Raw genomic sequence first — 18,996 nt, 5'->3', positions numbered from 1 at the left:
CCCTAAGTGGAAAGTAGCTTTAGTAAACTAACATTGGATGTGAAGGGAGAAGTTTATTTCTACACAACCTGACTCCATCCAGGCATATCCCATACGAAGGCAATAAAGCAGCTCTGGGAAGGTTTAACTACATAAATACAAATAAATAGTTCTCACTTACCAACCTCAATTGGGACCAGCAACTCTGTCACTAAGTGATGCATTCAGTGTGAAAAATAACACATGACCACGATGGACTTACAATATCACATTTGGTTATTGGGATTTATGGGTCATTAAGCAAGATATCCCATGACTGCAACTTGTGATTTTACAATTTCTCCATTGAACTCAGCTTGTTGGAAGCCATATGTGAAATGTGGCAATCCTAAAGCAATCCTATGACCATGGGATTGTAACAATTGTAAACACCTGCTGGTTGCAAAGTGTCCAAATGTGACCAGAGGGATGATTGTAAATGTAAGGACTGGTCATAAATTTATTTTTTTCCCTGACCATTGTAATGTCAAACCATCACTAAACAGGGCAGTGATTAAGCAAAGTCTATTGTAATGTGAAAATTATTAAGACACCCTCCACCTACATGTTGCCTATCTGCTACCAACTCCTAAGTTCTTATTATTTTCTTTGATTTAAAACCAAAATGAAACATAAAGAAAATTACAGAACCGTTCATTATACATAATGTTGACTTTGGGCAATCAATGCGCAACATAATATAATCTACTTCTATATAATATTTTTCAGAATATTAATTGCCTCTGATTATATTAAATCTTTTTATACATGAACAAATTTAATTAATTATAGCAGTCAAAATGTCCTTCTCTGAACCTTTACTATCAATATAGAAGGTATTATACCAGGAGCTAGGTAAAACTGAAATAGCTGGACTGCATAGCTCATTAAAACTTAACTATTACAACCTAAAATTCTCTAAAGAAAATATTTTTCTTTCTCAATAAGAAAACACAATCAACTAATGTATTTTAATTATTCAGATACACAGTCGAAACCATTCTGCATACCAGCTACTGAAAATGAAGCTATTGAAAAACTAAAAAAAACAAAAAAAACAAAACCATATTTAAGGCAATGTACTTTTCTAATAATAATAATGATTATTTGAAAGGTTATTTTTGATATTTGTTCATTGCCAGCGGTCCAGTTAGTTACTGATTTTATATGAGAAAATGTCACAAGCTAAATTTTAAACACTTTTCAACCTCATATCACTTCTTATCATTACTGCTTGATCTGTGTACAAGGGAAGAAAAACCACCCCACATATGCTTAATTTCTGCATCTCCTCAAATCAAAAGCTGGAGGATCATTTCCTCCTGCTCTAAAGCCCCTAAATCATTTCTGTACATATCTATTACCTTATAATAGGCTAAAGAAGGCTTCAATTGTTGAATAAAACATCCTTTTATTTTGTTTTGAACAAGTATTTTTAAAAAAGACCAGCAATCCCATCAGAATACTTATTCCTGAGATAAACAATTTCAGAACTTGATATAATAAAGTATATAAAGTAAGAGGGGGCATGCATAAGTGCACTAACGTGCCTATCATCCAGTGGTGGGATTCAAATTTTTTTACTACCAGTTCTGTGGGTGTGGCTTGGTGGGCGCAGTGGGGCTTGGTGGGCGTGGCTTGGACATGGCAGGGGAAGGATACTGTAAAATCTCCATTTCCACCCCACTCCAGGGGAAGGTTATTGCAAAATCCACATTTCCTCCCAATCAGCTGGGACTTGGGAGGCAGAGAATAGATGGGGGCGGGGCTAGTCAGAGGTGGTATTTACCAGTTCTCTGAACTACTCAAAATTTCCTCTACCGGTTCTCCAGAACTGGTCAGAACCTGCTGAATATCACCTCTGCTATTGTCCCTGTCATTGTATTTTTATTCTCTTATTCTTGTTCTCGTTTTTGTTTGACACATTCCAATAAGATGATGATGATGATGATGATGATGATGATGATGATGATAATAATAATAATAATAATAATAATAATAATAATAATAATAATAATAAATAATCAGTACCAGGTGACACTAACACGTGTCTATGGATTATAACTTCTAACTTCGAAGAATCAGAAACGAAAAAATATTTTAGACACATGGAAAACTTTATCATAATTTCTAAAGTTTTCAGAATTATACACAGCAAATGAAAATCAGTATTGCTAAATAAATGAATCGGTATCTACTTGGTAAAAAAAAAAGGGCCCTATGCATAGAAAGAGATCATTTACAAACATTTTTTGTATAATTTGGGAATCTAATATCTGTAGTTGGTAAGATTAACAATTACAGCAAAACAAGGGATATCAGAAGCACAATGTTTTGGAATGGGGGAATAAAATTTGAATTAAAAAATCCTATAATATGCTTTTGAATTTTATATATAGTAGCATTTGAACAATTATGCTCCTAATGGATAGAATTGCCAAAATATAAAACTGTTTTTTGCACTAGTGTGCTATTTACTGTATATAAAAATGCAGTCACAAATAACATAATCTCCATTTAATGGGATTATAATTTAATACTTGTAAGGACTAGTAAGGGTGCAAAAGGAAGAGACCAAAGTTAATTTAAAACATGATTTTCAAAACCAGAAAAGAAAGTGTTCAAATCAGAGACCGAGCACTATGACTCACATTTTTCTTGAGTCATTTTTTCTTCTGGTTCTTTAAACAAAACAAAATGTAGTTCATCCAATATAAAATAGTGCTTTCTTTCATGAGAATATATGTTGTATAGAGATTAAAATCACAATGGATTCTCCCACTCTGTTTTGGCTTCCAAGGACCTGCAGATACAGTTCTGCAGAGCAATTATTGAATCTGTCATTTGCACCTCTATAAGTGTCTGGTTTGGCACAGCAAACAAACAAGACAGACAAAGACTTCAACTAGTTAGGACTGCAGAAAAAATAACTGCAACCATCCTGCCTTCCATTGTATACTCACGAGCTGAAAAGAAGGCTGTGAAAATATCTACAGACCAGAGGTGGGTTTCAGCAGGTTCTGACCAGTTCTGGAGAACCGGTAGTGGAAATTTTGAGTAGTTCGGAGAACGGGTAGTAAAAATTCTGACTGGCCCCACCCCCATCTATTCTCTGCCTCCCAAGTCCCAGCTGATCGGGAGGGAATGGGGATTTTGCAGTAACCTTCCCCTGGATTGGGGAGAGAATGGAGATTTTACAATATCCTTCCCCTGCCACGCCCACCAAGCCACACCCACCAAGCCATGCCATGCCCACCAAGCCACAGCCACAGAACCAGTAGTAAAAAAATTTGAAACCCACCATGCTCACATCACATCACAGACCCCTCACATCCTGAACATGAACTGTTTCAACTCCTTCCCTCGAGACAATGCTAAACAACCAGACAGTTCCCCCCCACATGCTATCACTTTGCTAAACAATTAATTCCCACAACACTGTCTTATATCCTGGGGTGTCAAACTACCTAGTAGGGCTGTATTACTATTACTCTTATCCTTCTCATCTTTCCTATTACCTATTTCCTTAGCTTCTTATGACTATAACTTTGCTGTTTGTATCTCACGATTTATGTTGATTTGCTTTCAAAATGTAATTTTTTTTAAAGGAAGGTTGTGTTAAAAGCATGCAGTTTAATACCTTTTGTAGAGATATACCACATGTTTATTTACATAAATAATTGTATATCCATATTTCTTAATATAAAAGTCAAATGCACACTAAATGCATCTTTAATATAAAATATGTCCAAAAACATCATCTGAACTCAGAAGGCATTTCAAACCTTGAACTGATATGCTAAAGGACACAAATGGATGGATACTAATAAACGAATCAAAGAAGATCAAACAAAGTTGGAAGGAATATACGGAAGTACTTCACAGTAAAGATGCCAACATCCATGATAACATAGAAGTCATTCCCTACTTACAAGAACTTCTAGTACTAGACTACTAGCTCAAAACTCCAGTCATTACCAACTTGGAAGCCTGTAAGAACCGATGGAATACCCACTTAAAAGAATAGAGTAGAGTAGAGTAGAGTAGAGTAGAGTAGAGTAGAGTAGAGTAGAGTAGAGTAGAACAGAACAGAACAGAACAGAACAGAACAGAACAGAACAGAACAGAGCAGAATACTTTATTGGCGAAGTATGATTGGACACACATGGAATTTGTCTCTGGTGCATAAGCTATCAGTGTATATACAGACAATAAGGTAATATAATCAGTGTACATACAAATATACAAACAGTATGTACACTCAAACAACAAGTATACATACAAACAACAGGTAATATAAAATACAAATAAGAGAAGGTAGTAGAAAAGATGAGTAGAATAATAGTAATATAGCCCTACTACAGGGGTAAATATTCTTAGACATAAGACAGTACTGTGATAATTAGGTGTTTAGCAGAGTGATGCCTTTGTGTCTAGTTGCTTTGGCAAGCAACAAAAGAAAAAGCAGCAAAGTTTCTAGCTGAACTATGGCAGTAAATCTGGAGAATAACACAGTGACCAACTGATTAGAGGAGATCAATCTACTAATACGGAGAGAGAGGGGAGAGGGAGGGAGAGGGGGAGGGAGGGGAGAGAGCGAGAGAGCGACAGAGACTTAACACAGTGTGCAAACTATTATACAATATTCTTGATTTCACAAGCTTGCAAAATAATGCTTTGGATCATCCAATACAGATTACAGCGCTGCATCGAAAAAGAGAGGCCAGATGTTTAAGCTGGCTTTAGAAAAAAGAAAATGAGATTTTATTGCTTATGCATGTGGGGTAATTGGGAAAGCCAAAGAATGTGAAAAAGTCAGTATACATTTCATTGATTATAGAAAGGCCTTCAATGGAGTCAATCATGTCAGTGTGCTCAGAAAAATGGGAATCCAAGAACATCTCATTGTCCTCAACTGGTTCTAGGTCAGCAAAGGAGTCAGCAAATAAGTGCTTCCCTTATGTATTTAACCTATATGGTATATGCATGTAAACACGCACACACACTCTCACACACACATTAAAGGAAGACACTACCCTGATAGCCAAAATTGCAAAGGATCTGCAAGTTCTAGTAATAAAAAGTTAAGTGAACAAATGGGATTAAAATAAAAGAAAACTAAACTAATTACAATAGGTATGGCAACAGCCTTAGAATGGACAATTAAGGTACTGAAATAGCTTCTAGGATCAACCATGAAGAATAAAAGAAAAAGGTTCAAGAAGTATTGATGCTTTTGAACTTTGGTATTGTAGAGGACTCCTGAGAATATGAAGATAACGAACAAAAGGACCCTCAAGCAAATCCATCCAAAGTCCTCACTTATCCTACTTTGGAAACATAGTGAACCATAGTGAACCATAGTGAGAAAACCTGGCTGCTAGGGAAAGCTCTAATGCTGAGTAAAGTGGAAGGAAAGAGAAGAGGAGAAGGATCAGCAGTATGGTGGATTGATTCAGTTACAGTACTGATGAATGCATCATTGGATGACCTGATAGAACAGGTTAGGGAAGATTATCAAGGAGAAAATCTATCAGCGGGATCACTAAAAGTCAACACCAACTAGATGGCACATATTCTATCAAACAAAACCTAAATTTTTGCATGGTTTTAAAATTGCTTACTTTTCCATACCATCCAAGGCAATTAACAGCAATATCATTCTATAAAAGACTGTTAGATATTTTCAGATGTGATGTCAAGGACACTGTCCTGTATATGTTGTATTGCATTCTACTGCATTTGTAGCACTAAACCACTCTATAATTATTAAGAAAATTGGTGGAATATTATCAAAAATTCAACAGTTCAGGAAGCTATGTTATCATCATCAACACGTTCTCAGCACACCTACTGTAAAAAGGGTTACAAAGGAAAAGCAAATGAAAATCTTATTCTGAAAACTATGTCTATGTGATGCTATTGTTTTGAAAATACAGTAGGAATCTCAGAAAGAAAAAGCTGATGAGCACAGAGAGAATGAGGAATGTAGTGATAATGTAATTTTTTTTAATGATAGTATATGCATTGCAAAATTCCTATTAGAAAGTTTAGCCCCGGCCAAATAATAAAAATATGTTTTATGAGAATCTGAGATTGCCTGCAGTCGCCACCAGCTTGCATTGTTAAATGTAATGGAAGGTAAATCTGCCTCCTCCCCTATCTTGAAGGCTGAAGCCTTGAACATCTGTTAAAACCAAACAAGGATATGAGCAATTTGAGGTTAGGTAGGGACCAATATGATTGGAAGCAAGGATATGGGTGCAGATTGACTCAATGTTTGAATGATTGAGAGAAATGCACGCATTATGCAATTAAAATCCTGTTTCATTGCTGTTTTCTAGATCAGCACAATCACTCCGTCCTGAGTGGTTTCCAAACTACTGATCACAGAAGGGATATGACATTTGCAATTGGAATAGCTGCACTATGTCTAGGCCTCTTAAAACCCTGAAATGTTTTCCTGAAAGACAGAAACCGCAAAAATAACAAATAACTATCTACAAATTAGCTTGACTTCTTAGGACAGATTTAGGCAGGTGCTTCCTAATTAAGGAAAATTCCTCTTTCACATTTGCTGTGTCTAGCACATAGATGAAAAAGAAATGATTGATTCCTAAAGCAACCAAACTGCATTGTTTTTCTTATAAGTACATCACAAATGGCAAATTAGATGTAGCACATATATGGAATTACTCAATGTTACATTTAGTTCCTCTTAGGCCATTAGTTGTTTTTTCTTCCAGGTCAAGATATATTAATTCAATTAAAAAAAAGAAAAAAGCACAGAGCAATTACAAGACTTGTCCACAAAGTAACATTCCTCTGCAAAAATTAATTGATCCTAAAGATTCATGGAAGCTATTGGCTCCAACATAACCTCTGCAGATAGTCAAGAGAAAGTAATTTTACTAGTTTCCCTTCAGGTCCGTTCTTCAATGCCACCTAAGAGAAACTCCAATTCTCTAGAGAGGATTTTATGGAGATACAAAATAATAATTAACAAAAAGGATTGGAGACCAACCAGTATCAGATATCATGATCAAAATTCTGGATCATGATTGAACTCTTGATCCAACCTACAGTGTACACTTCTCTAAGATTGAGGGGTTTAGATTGAAAAAGTATGGAGAAGTGCTATAAAATCCCATAGAGATCATGAATATATAAGTACAAAATGCCATAGATTAAAGTTAGATGATTATTTTTCCAGCTACAACAAGGATGAGGCAAGATGTAAATCTCATTATTAGCAAAGCTGGAAAAAGACATATATACTGTAGTTTACATGATGACCATACATGATGAGTGTCATTGGATAATGCTAAAGTATAAACGGGTAATTCATAATTGTTATAAACTGAACAACACTAGTTTACAGGGGAAAAAAATAACTTTTACTTTCTAAAAATGCTAATGTATAATTCAAGCGGTTAATTAGTATAATTAATTAATTACACTAATTAATGGAATAATATGGTAGTTTATTAATTATTTGGGAGATTTTCAGTATGATGGCAAATTCTATAAGTAGTAGCACAAACATTATCTTTATATAAAATGCAAACTTGATTGCAAAGCATACCAGAAGCCTTGGTTGACAGAGTCAAGTTCCTTGGTGATCAGTAACTGAAGTTGTTGTTGTTTTTTATATTTACTGTATAAATAGCCTCTCTTTTTACCTTTATATGAAAATAATTATAACAGTCGAATGGACATTGTAGCAATAACCCAATTTAAAAATGATTCTGATTGAGCCTATCATGTCCACTAAGTAGCCATAGCATTAACTATACTGAAAAATAGAATAGGTTTCTTTATTTAGGAGAAGCCAATGGGCTTCTATTAAACTATAAGAAGAAGGGTTTTTAAAGGTCCAAGCCAATATGCTATGCACTACTTACCTTCAAAAGTCAAATAAAACTTTCCTCTGTCAAACCAGACGAGAGAAGGCTGTTCATTTTCTGTATGGCCGGGAGTTGAAGCGGAATGGGAAAGGTTAAGGAGAGGAGAGAGAAGGACATAAGTGTGAGTCAGAAAGGCAGGTTATTAATCTCACTACAGGGAAAGAGGAGGTGCTGCAAGTTGTTAATGTGCAAGGAAAATTGGGGAGGATTTTAATCGACAACGGTCTTGTTTTGTTTTGGGAAGAAACAAAATAAGCAAATATGGAATCCTACTAGATGGGGATAACTGTGAACTTCTGAAAAAGTGATTGAGATTTTTTTCTCTCTCTCTTCTTTAATGCTATTTTATTTTTTCTTGGTGGGGTATAATATCAATGCCTGGTATCAGTTTAATATAGTTTAATTCCAATAGCTTTGTGTGGAATTTGCCATTTACGTGTCTTTTCCCTTTGAAAGATGAAGCTGAAATCTTGCAAAGTTGTTCGAGCATGAAACATTTAAAAGTAGAGAACCAAATAATGCTACAATTATGACTTTAAACAATCATGAATCAAGGGGAGGCCTGAAAAAGTTTCTGGAGTCACATGCACTATTCGTAAAGGCAACATACACTGTAAATCTGATATAATGGATCTTCAAAATTGATAGCCTTCCCAAGGGGACGTTAATATCTGGCTCAGAGTTTATCCAAGTAGCAATGCTTAATTAATAAACTAGTGGACAGAATTTCTGTAATGCTTGTTAAGTGCAGAATTTTAGCCATCCTTTTTACTTTGTTAAAATTCCAAACAAAGAAGCTTTTAACATTACTTGTCAGCAATTAGAAGTTTCTTTGACTTTCATTACTTAAGGCTTCAAGCGACATGCCCAACAATTGGAATTACATGATGAACCTCTATTACTGAAGTTAATGCACACCTAATTCTGAAATTCCTGGAAACAATATATGTATCCATATAGGCATGTATGTATGTATGCATGGATGTCTTTCTGTCTTAGGCTTGGAAGAACAACATATATAATTAATTTTTTGTGCATAATAGTCCTTAGTAAATTTTGTTATTCCTGCATCAAAGCATCAAACATTATCTCGCCACTCAGAAACTCATTCGAGCATTCAGAACACTGCATTTTTATGTGCAACATGAGTTCCTCTATATCAGCTATGCATTTAATGCGTTTGACTCTCATAGCAGTGAGAGTGGTAGTGAAGAAAGCATTTAAAAAACACACAACTCTGCTTGTACGGTACCTGCAGATGTTTCACAGTGCCTTGCAAACATGGACAATTTGTCATTATAAGTATCATCTTCCGAAACCCACAAACAAAAGAAACGCAAAAGAAAAATAATGAAAACACAAATTCTAAATGAAAACCAAGAGGTTCCTTATTAACCAAATCCACAAATATTACAATGAAAAAAGTTTTACATAGAAATGGTGGACACATCTCTTTTATTATCAAAGTCATGTTCAATACTATCACTAACACAAAAACAAATATAAGAAAAGGCAAATGAATGAACAAAAGCTAAGCGGTATTCTTTTGGGCAAAGTATAAATGTACGGAATAAATCTCAGAAACTAAAAGAACAATGTGTGATAAAATAACGTAAGACTGAGAAGCATGAAATCTCTCTGCTGCTAAGCATTATTCTTTATTTCAAATGAAAGTGTGGGCAACCACTTCATTTTTTTTTACATTCATAGATTTAAAATCTTGGTCTTCCCACCTCCTCCTGCGTATTGCAATTATACCTGTGGAAGTGTTATTGTTTTTTAATCCAAAACCTTAATGGATTTCTCTGTTTTCAAGTATATTTCATTCAATCTTTCTTGCAATATGAAGATTTTTCCCAATGTATACCCCCCCCCATCTGTTTTGCTGTAAATGGGAGTAGCTTGCATATTTTGTGATCCAGCTGTGATGAAGACCCAGCAAGAAAGAGTCCTGCTCCAAGGGACAAGTTCCTAGCATGTATTTTGAAATCTATATTGATTGTTCAAATGAAAGGCCCAAACTAATCTTTGTACAACCAAGATTGGTTCAACTGTAATAGCCACTTCATCCCCACAATAGAAACTGTTCATCAAGTTTTTGACTTCAGCTAGAAATTATTACATGCTAAGCCATTCAGAATATTCAGCACACCTTGTGACATATGCAGTTGGCCAAGCTCATTCCACCTCTTTCAATAACCAACTACATTACCAATTTCGACAGGCTTTTGGAGTATATGATGCTTTTGAACAGATATGGTAAGTAAACACTCTTGTTTTTAGAAGACTAAATTCCATTTATATTCTTCCAAAGCCAATACATTCTGAAACATTCCCCTGGTGTGTATTTTTCCCCCTCATCTTGTAAGAAAAATTTAAGGGAGATTGTTAAAATTAGGGTACCTGTGGGAAATACGGTCCTTCCCTCCGTCCCTGCTCAGCGAGAGCATGGGGAGAATACAGAATTTGACATTTTAATAATTGTTTTCTTCATTTAGAACAATGAAACAAATTTTTGAGCACAGCCACAGACATCCAACAATATCAAAAGGACAAAACAGCTTGCTTTAATACAAGAAAAACAATTCTTGCGTTCAGTAACACATTAAAAATAGTCTTAAAAATGGTTTGCCAAGAATGTGACCATTACTATGGCTCTCTGTAGTACAGAAATACAGATTCAACAAATTTCAAATATAGAAATTAAGAATTAAAATTGCATTGTTATATATATATATATATATATATATATATATATATATATATATATAGTTTTAGTTATTTTAATATTCTAAGCATAAATAATACTTAGCCATTTATTTGTAACACATAAATAATTATTAAATATAACAATGATAAAATAAGAGCCAATATGATTTCTTAGCCATTTTTCTTTCAGAATTCTCATAATCATTTTGTACTACAGCCTGTCTATATCCCATTATATATTTAACAAAATCTCCAAGACCATCAATCTACTGTAAATACAGCTGGTATATTTTGGTAATTTTAATTTCTATAGAAGGTTTCATTAAGGATATCTGAGCAGTTCCCCTAAATAAAGTAATTATTCTAAGGTAAATTATATATGGTTAATTAAGCATGCTTTTGTTTTATCTTTATAGTTTTTACAAATCAGTCTGCAAGATTTGCAACTGTAATTTCTGAAATACCCTTGCTGTTTGAAGATTTGATGCATGCTCCTTAAACACTGTATTGAATAAATTCAGTTTTCTATAAAATGCACTAATACCACTCAGCTTCACGTACAATACAAACTTTTGAGTCACTGATGACACAGCCTACTAAGAGACCACATTTTACAATATTATAGCATTAAGTAAGGTGCTATTCATTCCACTGATTGATATACACTGATAAAACGTTCACAGTTCAATTGACCAACAGCAAATAAAAACAGAGATAAATAATGAATTTGCAAAGAAGTCAGAAAAGTGCCTCAGACCCTCTTCCCAATTTCACATTATGCATAATAGGCAATGAAATTGAATTTAGATTTTTCAGAAAGGCAACAAAGATTTTGAAGCACTTGATTAAATGTTGAACAACTTATTAGTTGAATGCATGCTCTAGCCAAAAGGAAATTCATTTCCTAATAACAAAAGCAATTACAATAACATAAGTGTTAAAAGATGCAAAACTTTCTGTAAAGGGTAAGAAATCAGAGTGTTCAGCGTATAAAGAAAAATACAATCATATCAATTGATTCTGATTTCTCATATTGTCAACTTTGATTTATTTTGAAAGAATATTCAAATTGTTGCCAGTCTGACTTCAATCAGAATAATTACCCTGTTTACCCAAAATAAGAAATCCCCTGATAATAAGCCCAATTGGGCTTTTGAGCGCATGGCAATAAGGCCAAACGCTTATTTCAGGGTTCAAAAAAATATAAGACAGGGTCTTATTTTCAGGAAAACACAGTAGGTAGAAAATCAAAATGCCTTTTCTGTCCACATAGACTAGAAAAGAGTTGAGAGAATATTGACATAAGAGGGGCATAACAGAAATGGTGATAAAGCAGAGTTTGCATTAATAGTAGAAGGAGACCAACTATGTAAAATAACAGCAAAGAAAAGGATGTAGCCTAGCAATAAATGAGAATTAAATGCCACAAAATTGATGCATAAAAGGGCACAAATACTGATGAAAAAGAAGCAGATCAAAGAGCAAATCTGAAATCTGCAGCAGAATGAACTGTATCTGACAAAAGAATTTTTTAAAATAAAGTTATGCAACTGAAACTGAGGGTGGCAGTGGGAATCACAATATATGATTCAAGAAGATGAGAATGAAAACAAAAGTGAAAGAAGCCGCAAAGAAAAGGGCAGGAAGAACAAGAAAGACTAAAGAAACAACGAAACAAAAGGAAAGAGTAAATACAGAATTTATGATTCTAACAATGCAGTTTCTTTAGGGAGGAATAATATTTTAAGTTTTTTTTTCACATTTCAAATTCTTAGAAGGTTCATATCAAATATTTTTAGATACTCTTAAAGTTTTATTGTTATTTATTTTCTGCAGTTCAATTTTTTTTTTAAAAAACTATATCTTGTTCATAGCACTAGTTTGACAATGTCAATCTGTAGCTAGTTCCTGCTTTTTCTACTCACAATTGCATTTCTGGAATATTGCATGTATTTAGCATAAGTATATTTAATTTAGAAATGATTCCTACAACTATCAAATGGTCAGACTGCTGTTCTTCTTTACAGACTCTTGAGCAAGTATAAGCTTGACCCATTCCAGATGTTTTCAACTGGAATGGTACTATAGTTGTTTGCTATTAAAACTACAGTAATCAAGGCAGAGGAGAAATAAACTTAAAAAAAATATCTAGAAGGCACCAAGCTATCTACCTTTAGTCTTTCCCAAACAAGCTCACTGCTGATGAATTGCTGTTTTACTTAGATTGGGCATCCTCCACCTGTGGTCATGATCTACAAAAATGAGGAATTTCTCTCTGCAGGCAGCAAATAATGGCAATCCACATCTTATCTTTAACTGGGCACCCCATGTGGCCATAAGAGGAAATGCCTGACAATTCACCACCTCCCAATTTCTACATTCCCAATAACATCACAGGGTTGAAGGGCATGATTAAAAAGATCAAATTCCAGAAATAGTCTGCCAAGGTATGTGCCAGCATGATGACAAGATGACTGGGCTGATGGTCTGAGCTTCGAGCTTGGCAATTTTGTTGCAAACTTTTCGTTAGCATTTGAGGTGACGTCGTCAGTGCGCTTTGAATTGTGCTCGTCTGTGCACAATTCATACGAGCACAATTCAAAGCGCACTGAAGACGTCTCCTCGAATGGTGACGAAACGTTTGCAACCAAATTGCCAAGCTCGGAGCTCAGACCAACAGCCCAACTACCAACCCGAGCTGCTTATATTCAAATACATTTCAGATGACTCCTTTTTTGGGGGGGGAGGGGGAGGATTTCTTTGATGATGGACACTAAGGGACAAGGAAGATGCTCTTGGATACTGGCCATCATTGTTTAAAAATTTATTTATATTCCACCTGTATTATTTTTTACAAATAACTCAAGGTGGTGAACATATCAACACACCTTTGTCCTCCTATATTGATTAGAAAGGTTGTGTTCCGGTATGCAGTTAGTTTTCTGCCAATGCCATAGACGTGTAGCAGAGAGGAGCTTATAATAGCAATAGCACTTAGATTTATAAACCACTTCACAGTGCTTTACAGCACACTTTGGGCAGTTTACAATGTCAACACATTGTCCCCAATAATCTGGGTCCTCATTTTACTGACCTCGGAAGGATGGAAGGCTGAGTCAACCTTCAGCCCGGTCAGGATCGAACTCCAGGCTGTGGGGAGAGTTTGTTTGCAATACTGCATTTTAACCACTATGCCACCAATGGTTAGACGCAGCAGCCCTTTCACATTCTGTTTCCTTTGAAATGTAAAATTAGAATACTTGGGTGATGCAAAGCTAGCTTCCCTTTCTTTCTTCCTTTGGTCTCTATTAAATTGCCAAGATATTAAGGGATATACATGACAATTCTATACACATACATCTTCTGCATAGCTTATCAGAAAGCACATACTTCAATTTAATTTAGCACAAAGCAGTAGTTTAAAACTATGTTGGTTTTAACTAAGAACTTTTTAATGTAAAAATCTGACATTGCATGAGATCTATTTCTTTCTTGCTCCAATTCCTTTTTGGAAAAAGGCACAGTTAAAGATGTAATTTTCTGTCCCAATGTATGTTAGTTAGGAGTCTGTTCTGTCTGTATAATTTAGGAAAAAAATGAGTGTGTGTCCAGAATATGAATGTTTTCTCCTTTAGATACTACTATCATATATAATCTGTATAATACTTTTTGTAATCTATAAGCGTTCCCCAAACTTTCTGGTGCCAGGGAGCAGTTTCGGAAGAAAAATTATCTTCCTGGAAACAGGGAGAAGGATGCTTTCATGCGCAACCTAGATCCTGCGCATGCACAGATGAACCTTCCCTCGCTTGCTCCAAAACTTCCTAACAGGCTGCGGACCGGCACTGGCCCACGGCCTGGGGATTGGGGACCCCTGATCCACAAGATCTTACTATTACGTATATAAAGATATGTAAAAAATTTAGTGGTCTAAAGAGAATCACAGCTGCAATTCTGTGTTATGATTTTTCCCTGTTTTTTTTTCTCTTTCCATGCAGCATGATGATGACAACGACACAAAGAAAACATAACCGAAATAAAAAATGTCAAAAACCAAAGGATTTAAACCATTCTGCTAACAGAAACTATTGTTCAAAAGAATAAAAAAAGTTGTTACCAATTGTAGGAGTAGTAGCTGCGCTCAAGGAATTGGTGGATGAAATAGAAGAGGTGCTTTCGGCACGAGCTAAAGGTGCTATTGGAGGAGGACTAGATGAGTGAATTGGAGGGCTGAAAGGTCTGGACTATAGATAAACACAAAGAACATTAAAAATACACACAATAATCACTTAATAAACCCACTCAGTACTCAAAAATATTCATAACTCTACATAGTCTTAAATTTGGGGATAAAGTGAGGATTAATCCATAAATATCAAATAGATACTTACTCTGATTTCTCAGCAGCCATTTCCTGACTACAATTGATTGCAAGTTTCATCTTTATATTAATTAATAATTAATATAATCTTTGATTGGCCAGCTTCCTCTCTTCATCCAAGAAGAGTGTGATGCCAAAGATATGGGCCACTTTTGAATTTTGTTTTGTTTTGTTTTGAAGGCTTTGAAGAATCAAAATGGAATCTTTCCTTTCTTAAGAGGCAAAACCATCCATTCATTTTTATAAATCCCCAAACCAACCCCAAAACCATGTATGATTTTATCACATTTGAAAGGTCAATAGCTGACAAAAGTTACATACTCCAACCAAATCTATAGGTTCTGAATTCAGACTTGCCTCTCAGGAAATGGGAATATTGTAATAAGGATTCACCTGATAGGAGATTGGAACTAAATTGTTAATTAATTTCCCTTTGCCTCCCACAAACGTCAACCCTATCTCCCATGCTCTCAGAGAACAGTTTATCAAAGGAGCACAGTGTACTGACCTACTGGCTTTCAGCAAGTTGTAAATTAACTAGGTGTTTTTAATTAATTTGTAAGGAAAGCTGACAGTTTAATTCAATCTATGTTCAAGTCTAGAGTTCCATCCCAGGAAACTGGTCTCAAGGGGCAAGACAAGAAATTGAGAATTCCAGCAGAGAAGAGTAATACACTTATGGGCCCTTGAAAATAAGGTCATAATAAGAAACTCTTCCAGTTTTAACTATAATGGACAAAGCATTAATGCTATCAGCCTTCAGATGTCTATCGGTTCTAATTTCAAGGGCACGTACCACTTGAAAAGCATATATTAATTATAATAAACCCTCCTCGTACTATGGGCTGCAGGTATAGACTTTTCTCTCTATCTTCTAGTTCGGTGCCCAAAGCTAACGATGCTCCTGGGGGTTGAGTGGTCTCATTTTTGGTGTCTCTTGGTGAAGCAAGAGTAGTACAATCTTATAGTATACTGAATTCTGAATTCTTTGTATCAGAATTGCTATTTGGCTAGACTTCTCTGTAGCAACTATCCAGTAATTCTTTCCTATTCCTCCTTCTTGGGTAAGGCTGGAGTCATGAAAAACAGGTGAAGGTATTTTAGCAAAAGTCACATTCCATTTATCTTTCAGTCTATTAAGTACAAGTCTTTTCCAATCCTATATTTTTAATAAATATGGGATTACTTTGTCAAGAAATAGTTGCAAGTAATAACAACGGTGATTGATTTGAAATGATAAAGAACTATACATTATTATCATTTCTTTGCATGAGAAAAGCTTGATATTCTTGCTAAAGTAATAATTAAAAAAAAAACTTCATAAAAGTCAACAAAACTACCCCACAATTTTAAATTTAATTCATTTTAAAAATCCAACATTAAATTATAACACTTTTCTGGCTATTTTTAAATCAAGAATTTAACTAGAGACCTAACAAACATAATTTTACATTTTTTATTCATTTACTTAATTATTATACTTCTATTCCTCATACTCACAACCAAGCCAGCCTACAGTGGTTAATATAATAATTTTTTTTTTCATATCTACAGTATTTAGAGTCTCTATAGTAGGCAAGAGATGTCCCAACTCAGTGCAGTTAGCAATTTGTAAAAAAAATCTAAAACATACCACATCAACACCTGGCTTTCCTGGAGGTAACTTTGGACGAGATGGGGGTCTAGGTGGCGGGGGTGGTGGGGTAGGGCTGCTGCAAGATGTCAACGGGGTCGCAGGGCGAGCAGGTGATGATGACCCTGAAAGAAATGTACGCTATCAGTATGGGATTAAACTGCCCTCATGATAGCTCCCTCGTACCTTTAAAGTATATATCCCACAGTGTGAAGAGTCAATCAAGCTAAACAACTGCAAAACCAGCTTGGGATTTGGGTCAGGGGTTACTGAGTAAACATATACATTCATATATGTGGACTCAAACTGGATGAAATAGACAGTTGCTAACCAGATAGGTCACCATGAAGTAGAACAGCTTATTTCTCTGCTTTTGTGCCAGTGCAGTTTTCACACATACGTAACAATATATATGCTTTGGCTATATTTGCTTGCGCATAAATCTTACAAAGTTTAATTCAAAAGGAACACTGGTTGAACTGCACCATTTTAGATTAAGTGTGGCTGCTCAGCATTCCAAAATATTGCCTTCTTTCTTTAATATTAACTTGTAAATAAATGGACAGTATGTTATTGTTCCAAAAATTTAATCGGGGACGCTGCAATCAATTAATAATGATAAAAATAGGTACACTGCAAACCTACATATATTTATTTAGAAATATGAATATACTCCCATGTAAATGGATTTGCAACCTTAGTGAATGGTAAATCACAGTAAAAAGGATAAAAAGCTGGCAAATCAGATAACAACCAAGGACGATTCATGAAAATTAGTGAAAATCTGATATTACTCTGGAGAAAATGAATGTCCAGAATTTAAGAAATATTTCTTACTCTTTCGAGATAATTTTTCCCAAATCGCCGAACACATTTTCTAAATTGCCACTGACAGTTGTTAAACAAGCTGTTTCATTTAAGTATAATCATTCATTATAAAAGAATAATACTGAAACTGATTTTAGTCACATGCCAATGTCAATCCAACTACCAAATAAATTTTTTTGTTTTATTTTTTGCCAACAAACTAGAATGTCTTTTTTGAAACTTAAGAATATGAGGTATCTTTAAAAACAGGACTCCAATATCATACCCCAAATGACTTCCAATGACATCTAAGCTATTACTTATGTTTGGTAACATCAAAAGTTTGTTTTAATTGGAAGAATTCAAGCTGTGTCTTCTTTCTACTCTATCAGTATTCTTCCTGGAAACTAGAACAATTGCAGCATGGAAGGAATTCACAGCATGGACTCCTTGTATGCCCAGTGAGCGTACAGCAGTGATTAGTGTGTATCACAGGAAGGAAGTATGCTGCAATTGCTCTCACGCTGCCAAAGGGAAAATATAAAAATGGCCAATAAAACTTGCAAATATACATACTTATTATATTATCCGTTCCAATGAATAGTACATCTTCTTTCTCCAAAGATAGAAAGTATATACATAGAGCTACACAAAGCATTTGGAAGGGATGCTTTGTGAAACAAGTAGTGTGAATGAAGTGCCCCTCCTTAAAGAGTGAATGCAGATACATCCTCCAGATGGCTTGGAGTAAATGCTGGAAGGATTTGCCTGATTGTCTGCGTGTATTGTAGGTGTGCATGCAATGCCACTTTGGAGGCAGTCAGCATAGCAAAATTGTACCTACAAACAAATCCACAGGCAGCTAAGAAAGTCTTTAGGAAGAGGTGACTTGGATGCTTTAAGGATGAATATTTGGCTTGGGTAAGCCAAATATTGCAATACTTTACAAAGATCCCATTTTAAACATTTGGCACAGCCCTATCAAATGACAAAGATTTATTTCAAGGGAAGCAAGAAAGGAGGTCTATATTCAACCAATCAGATTTTTGTGGTGTTTTCCTAAGTCTTAAATTGAACCCTTTAGCATCAAACAAGACATTCTTGTCAGGAGGGTTGATCTATCATGTCAGTATAAGTGAAACTTATAAGCACTGACTGATCACATGCTTCATGCAGTCAGTAAAACACTCAGCTGCGAGGAGAGGGTGGATGGATGGAGCTTTAAAATACAGCATCATAAATTATTATGTAATATTTATTGCATTAATAATGTTCCATTTGCTAAGCATGCTCTGAATAATTTGCTTATGCAAGATGAGGCTTTGGAAAAAGTTGATAATTTAGGTTTTTTTAGTGACCCTATACTGCTGGAGTAGTACATTTTTTGCTCTGAAACTTCCTTTCCTTTCCTTTCCTTTCCTTTCCTTTCCTTTCCTTTCCTTTCCTTTCCTTTCCTTTCCTTTCCTTTCCTTTCCTTTCCTTCCCTTCCCTTCCTTTCCTTTCCTTTCCTTTCCTTTCCTTTCCTTCCTGCCCTGCCCTAC

At 35.1% G+C, this 18,996-nt stretch overlaps 1 protein-coding gene across 16 annotated transcripts in view; it reads right to left on the bottom strand.

The window, feature by feature from the left end:
• Positions 1-18,996, bottom strand: part of SGIP1 (SH3GL interacting endocytic adaptor 1) — a 125,053-nt gene that overhangs the window by 31,869 nt on the left and 74,188 nt on the right. For 8 of the 16 annotated variants that reach the window (XM_060689961.2, XM_060689965.2, XM_087891081.1 and 5 more), the window contains 3 exons: positions 16,649-16,773; positions 14,752-14,878; positions 7,923-7,982 (listed from right to left, as the gene is read on the bottom strand). In XM_060689961.2, the coding sequence (XP_060545944.1) occupies positions 7,923-7,982; positions 14,752-14,878; positions 16,649-16,773 (312 nt within the window). Of the gene's footprint in view, positions 1-7,922; positions 7,983-10,328; positions 10,359-14,751; positions 14,879-16,648; positions 16,774-18,996 lie in introns of all 16 variants that reach the window. The other 8 variants (XM_060689964.2, XM_060689966.2, XM_087891082.1 and 5 more) reach the window with 2 other exon arrangements.

The sequence above is a fragment of the Pantherophis guttatus genome, chromosome 3 (genome assembly GCF_059756535.1).
Source record: "Pantherophis guttatus breed Tessera chromosome 3, ASM5975653v1, whole genome shotgun sequence".
NCBI classification, from domain to species: domain Eukaryota; kingdom Metazoa; phylum Chordata; class Lepidosauria; order Squamata; family Colubridae; genus Pantherophis; species Pantherophis guttatus.
Note: the sequence above shows the minus strand (reverse complement) of the source record. Positions and strands in the feature narration are given on the sequence as shown.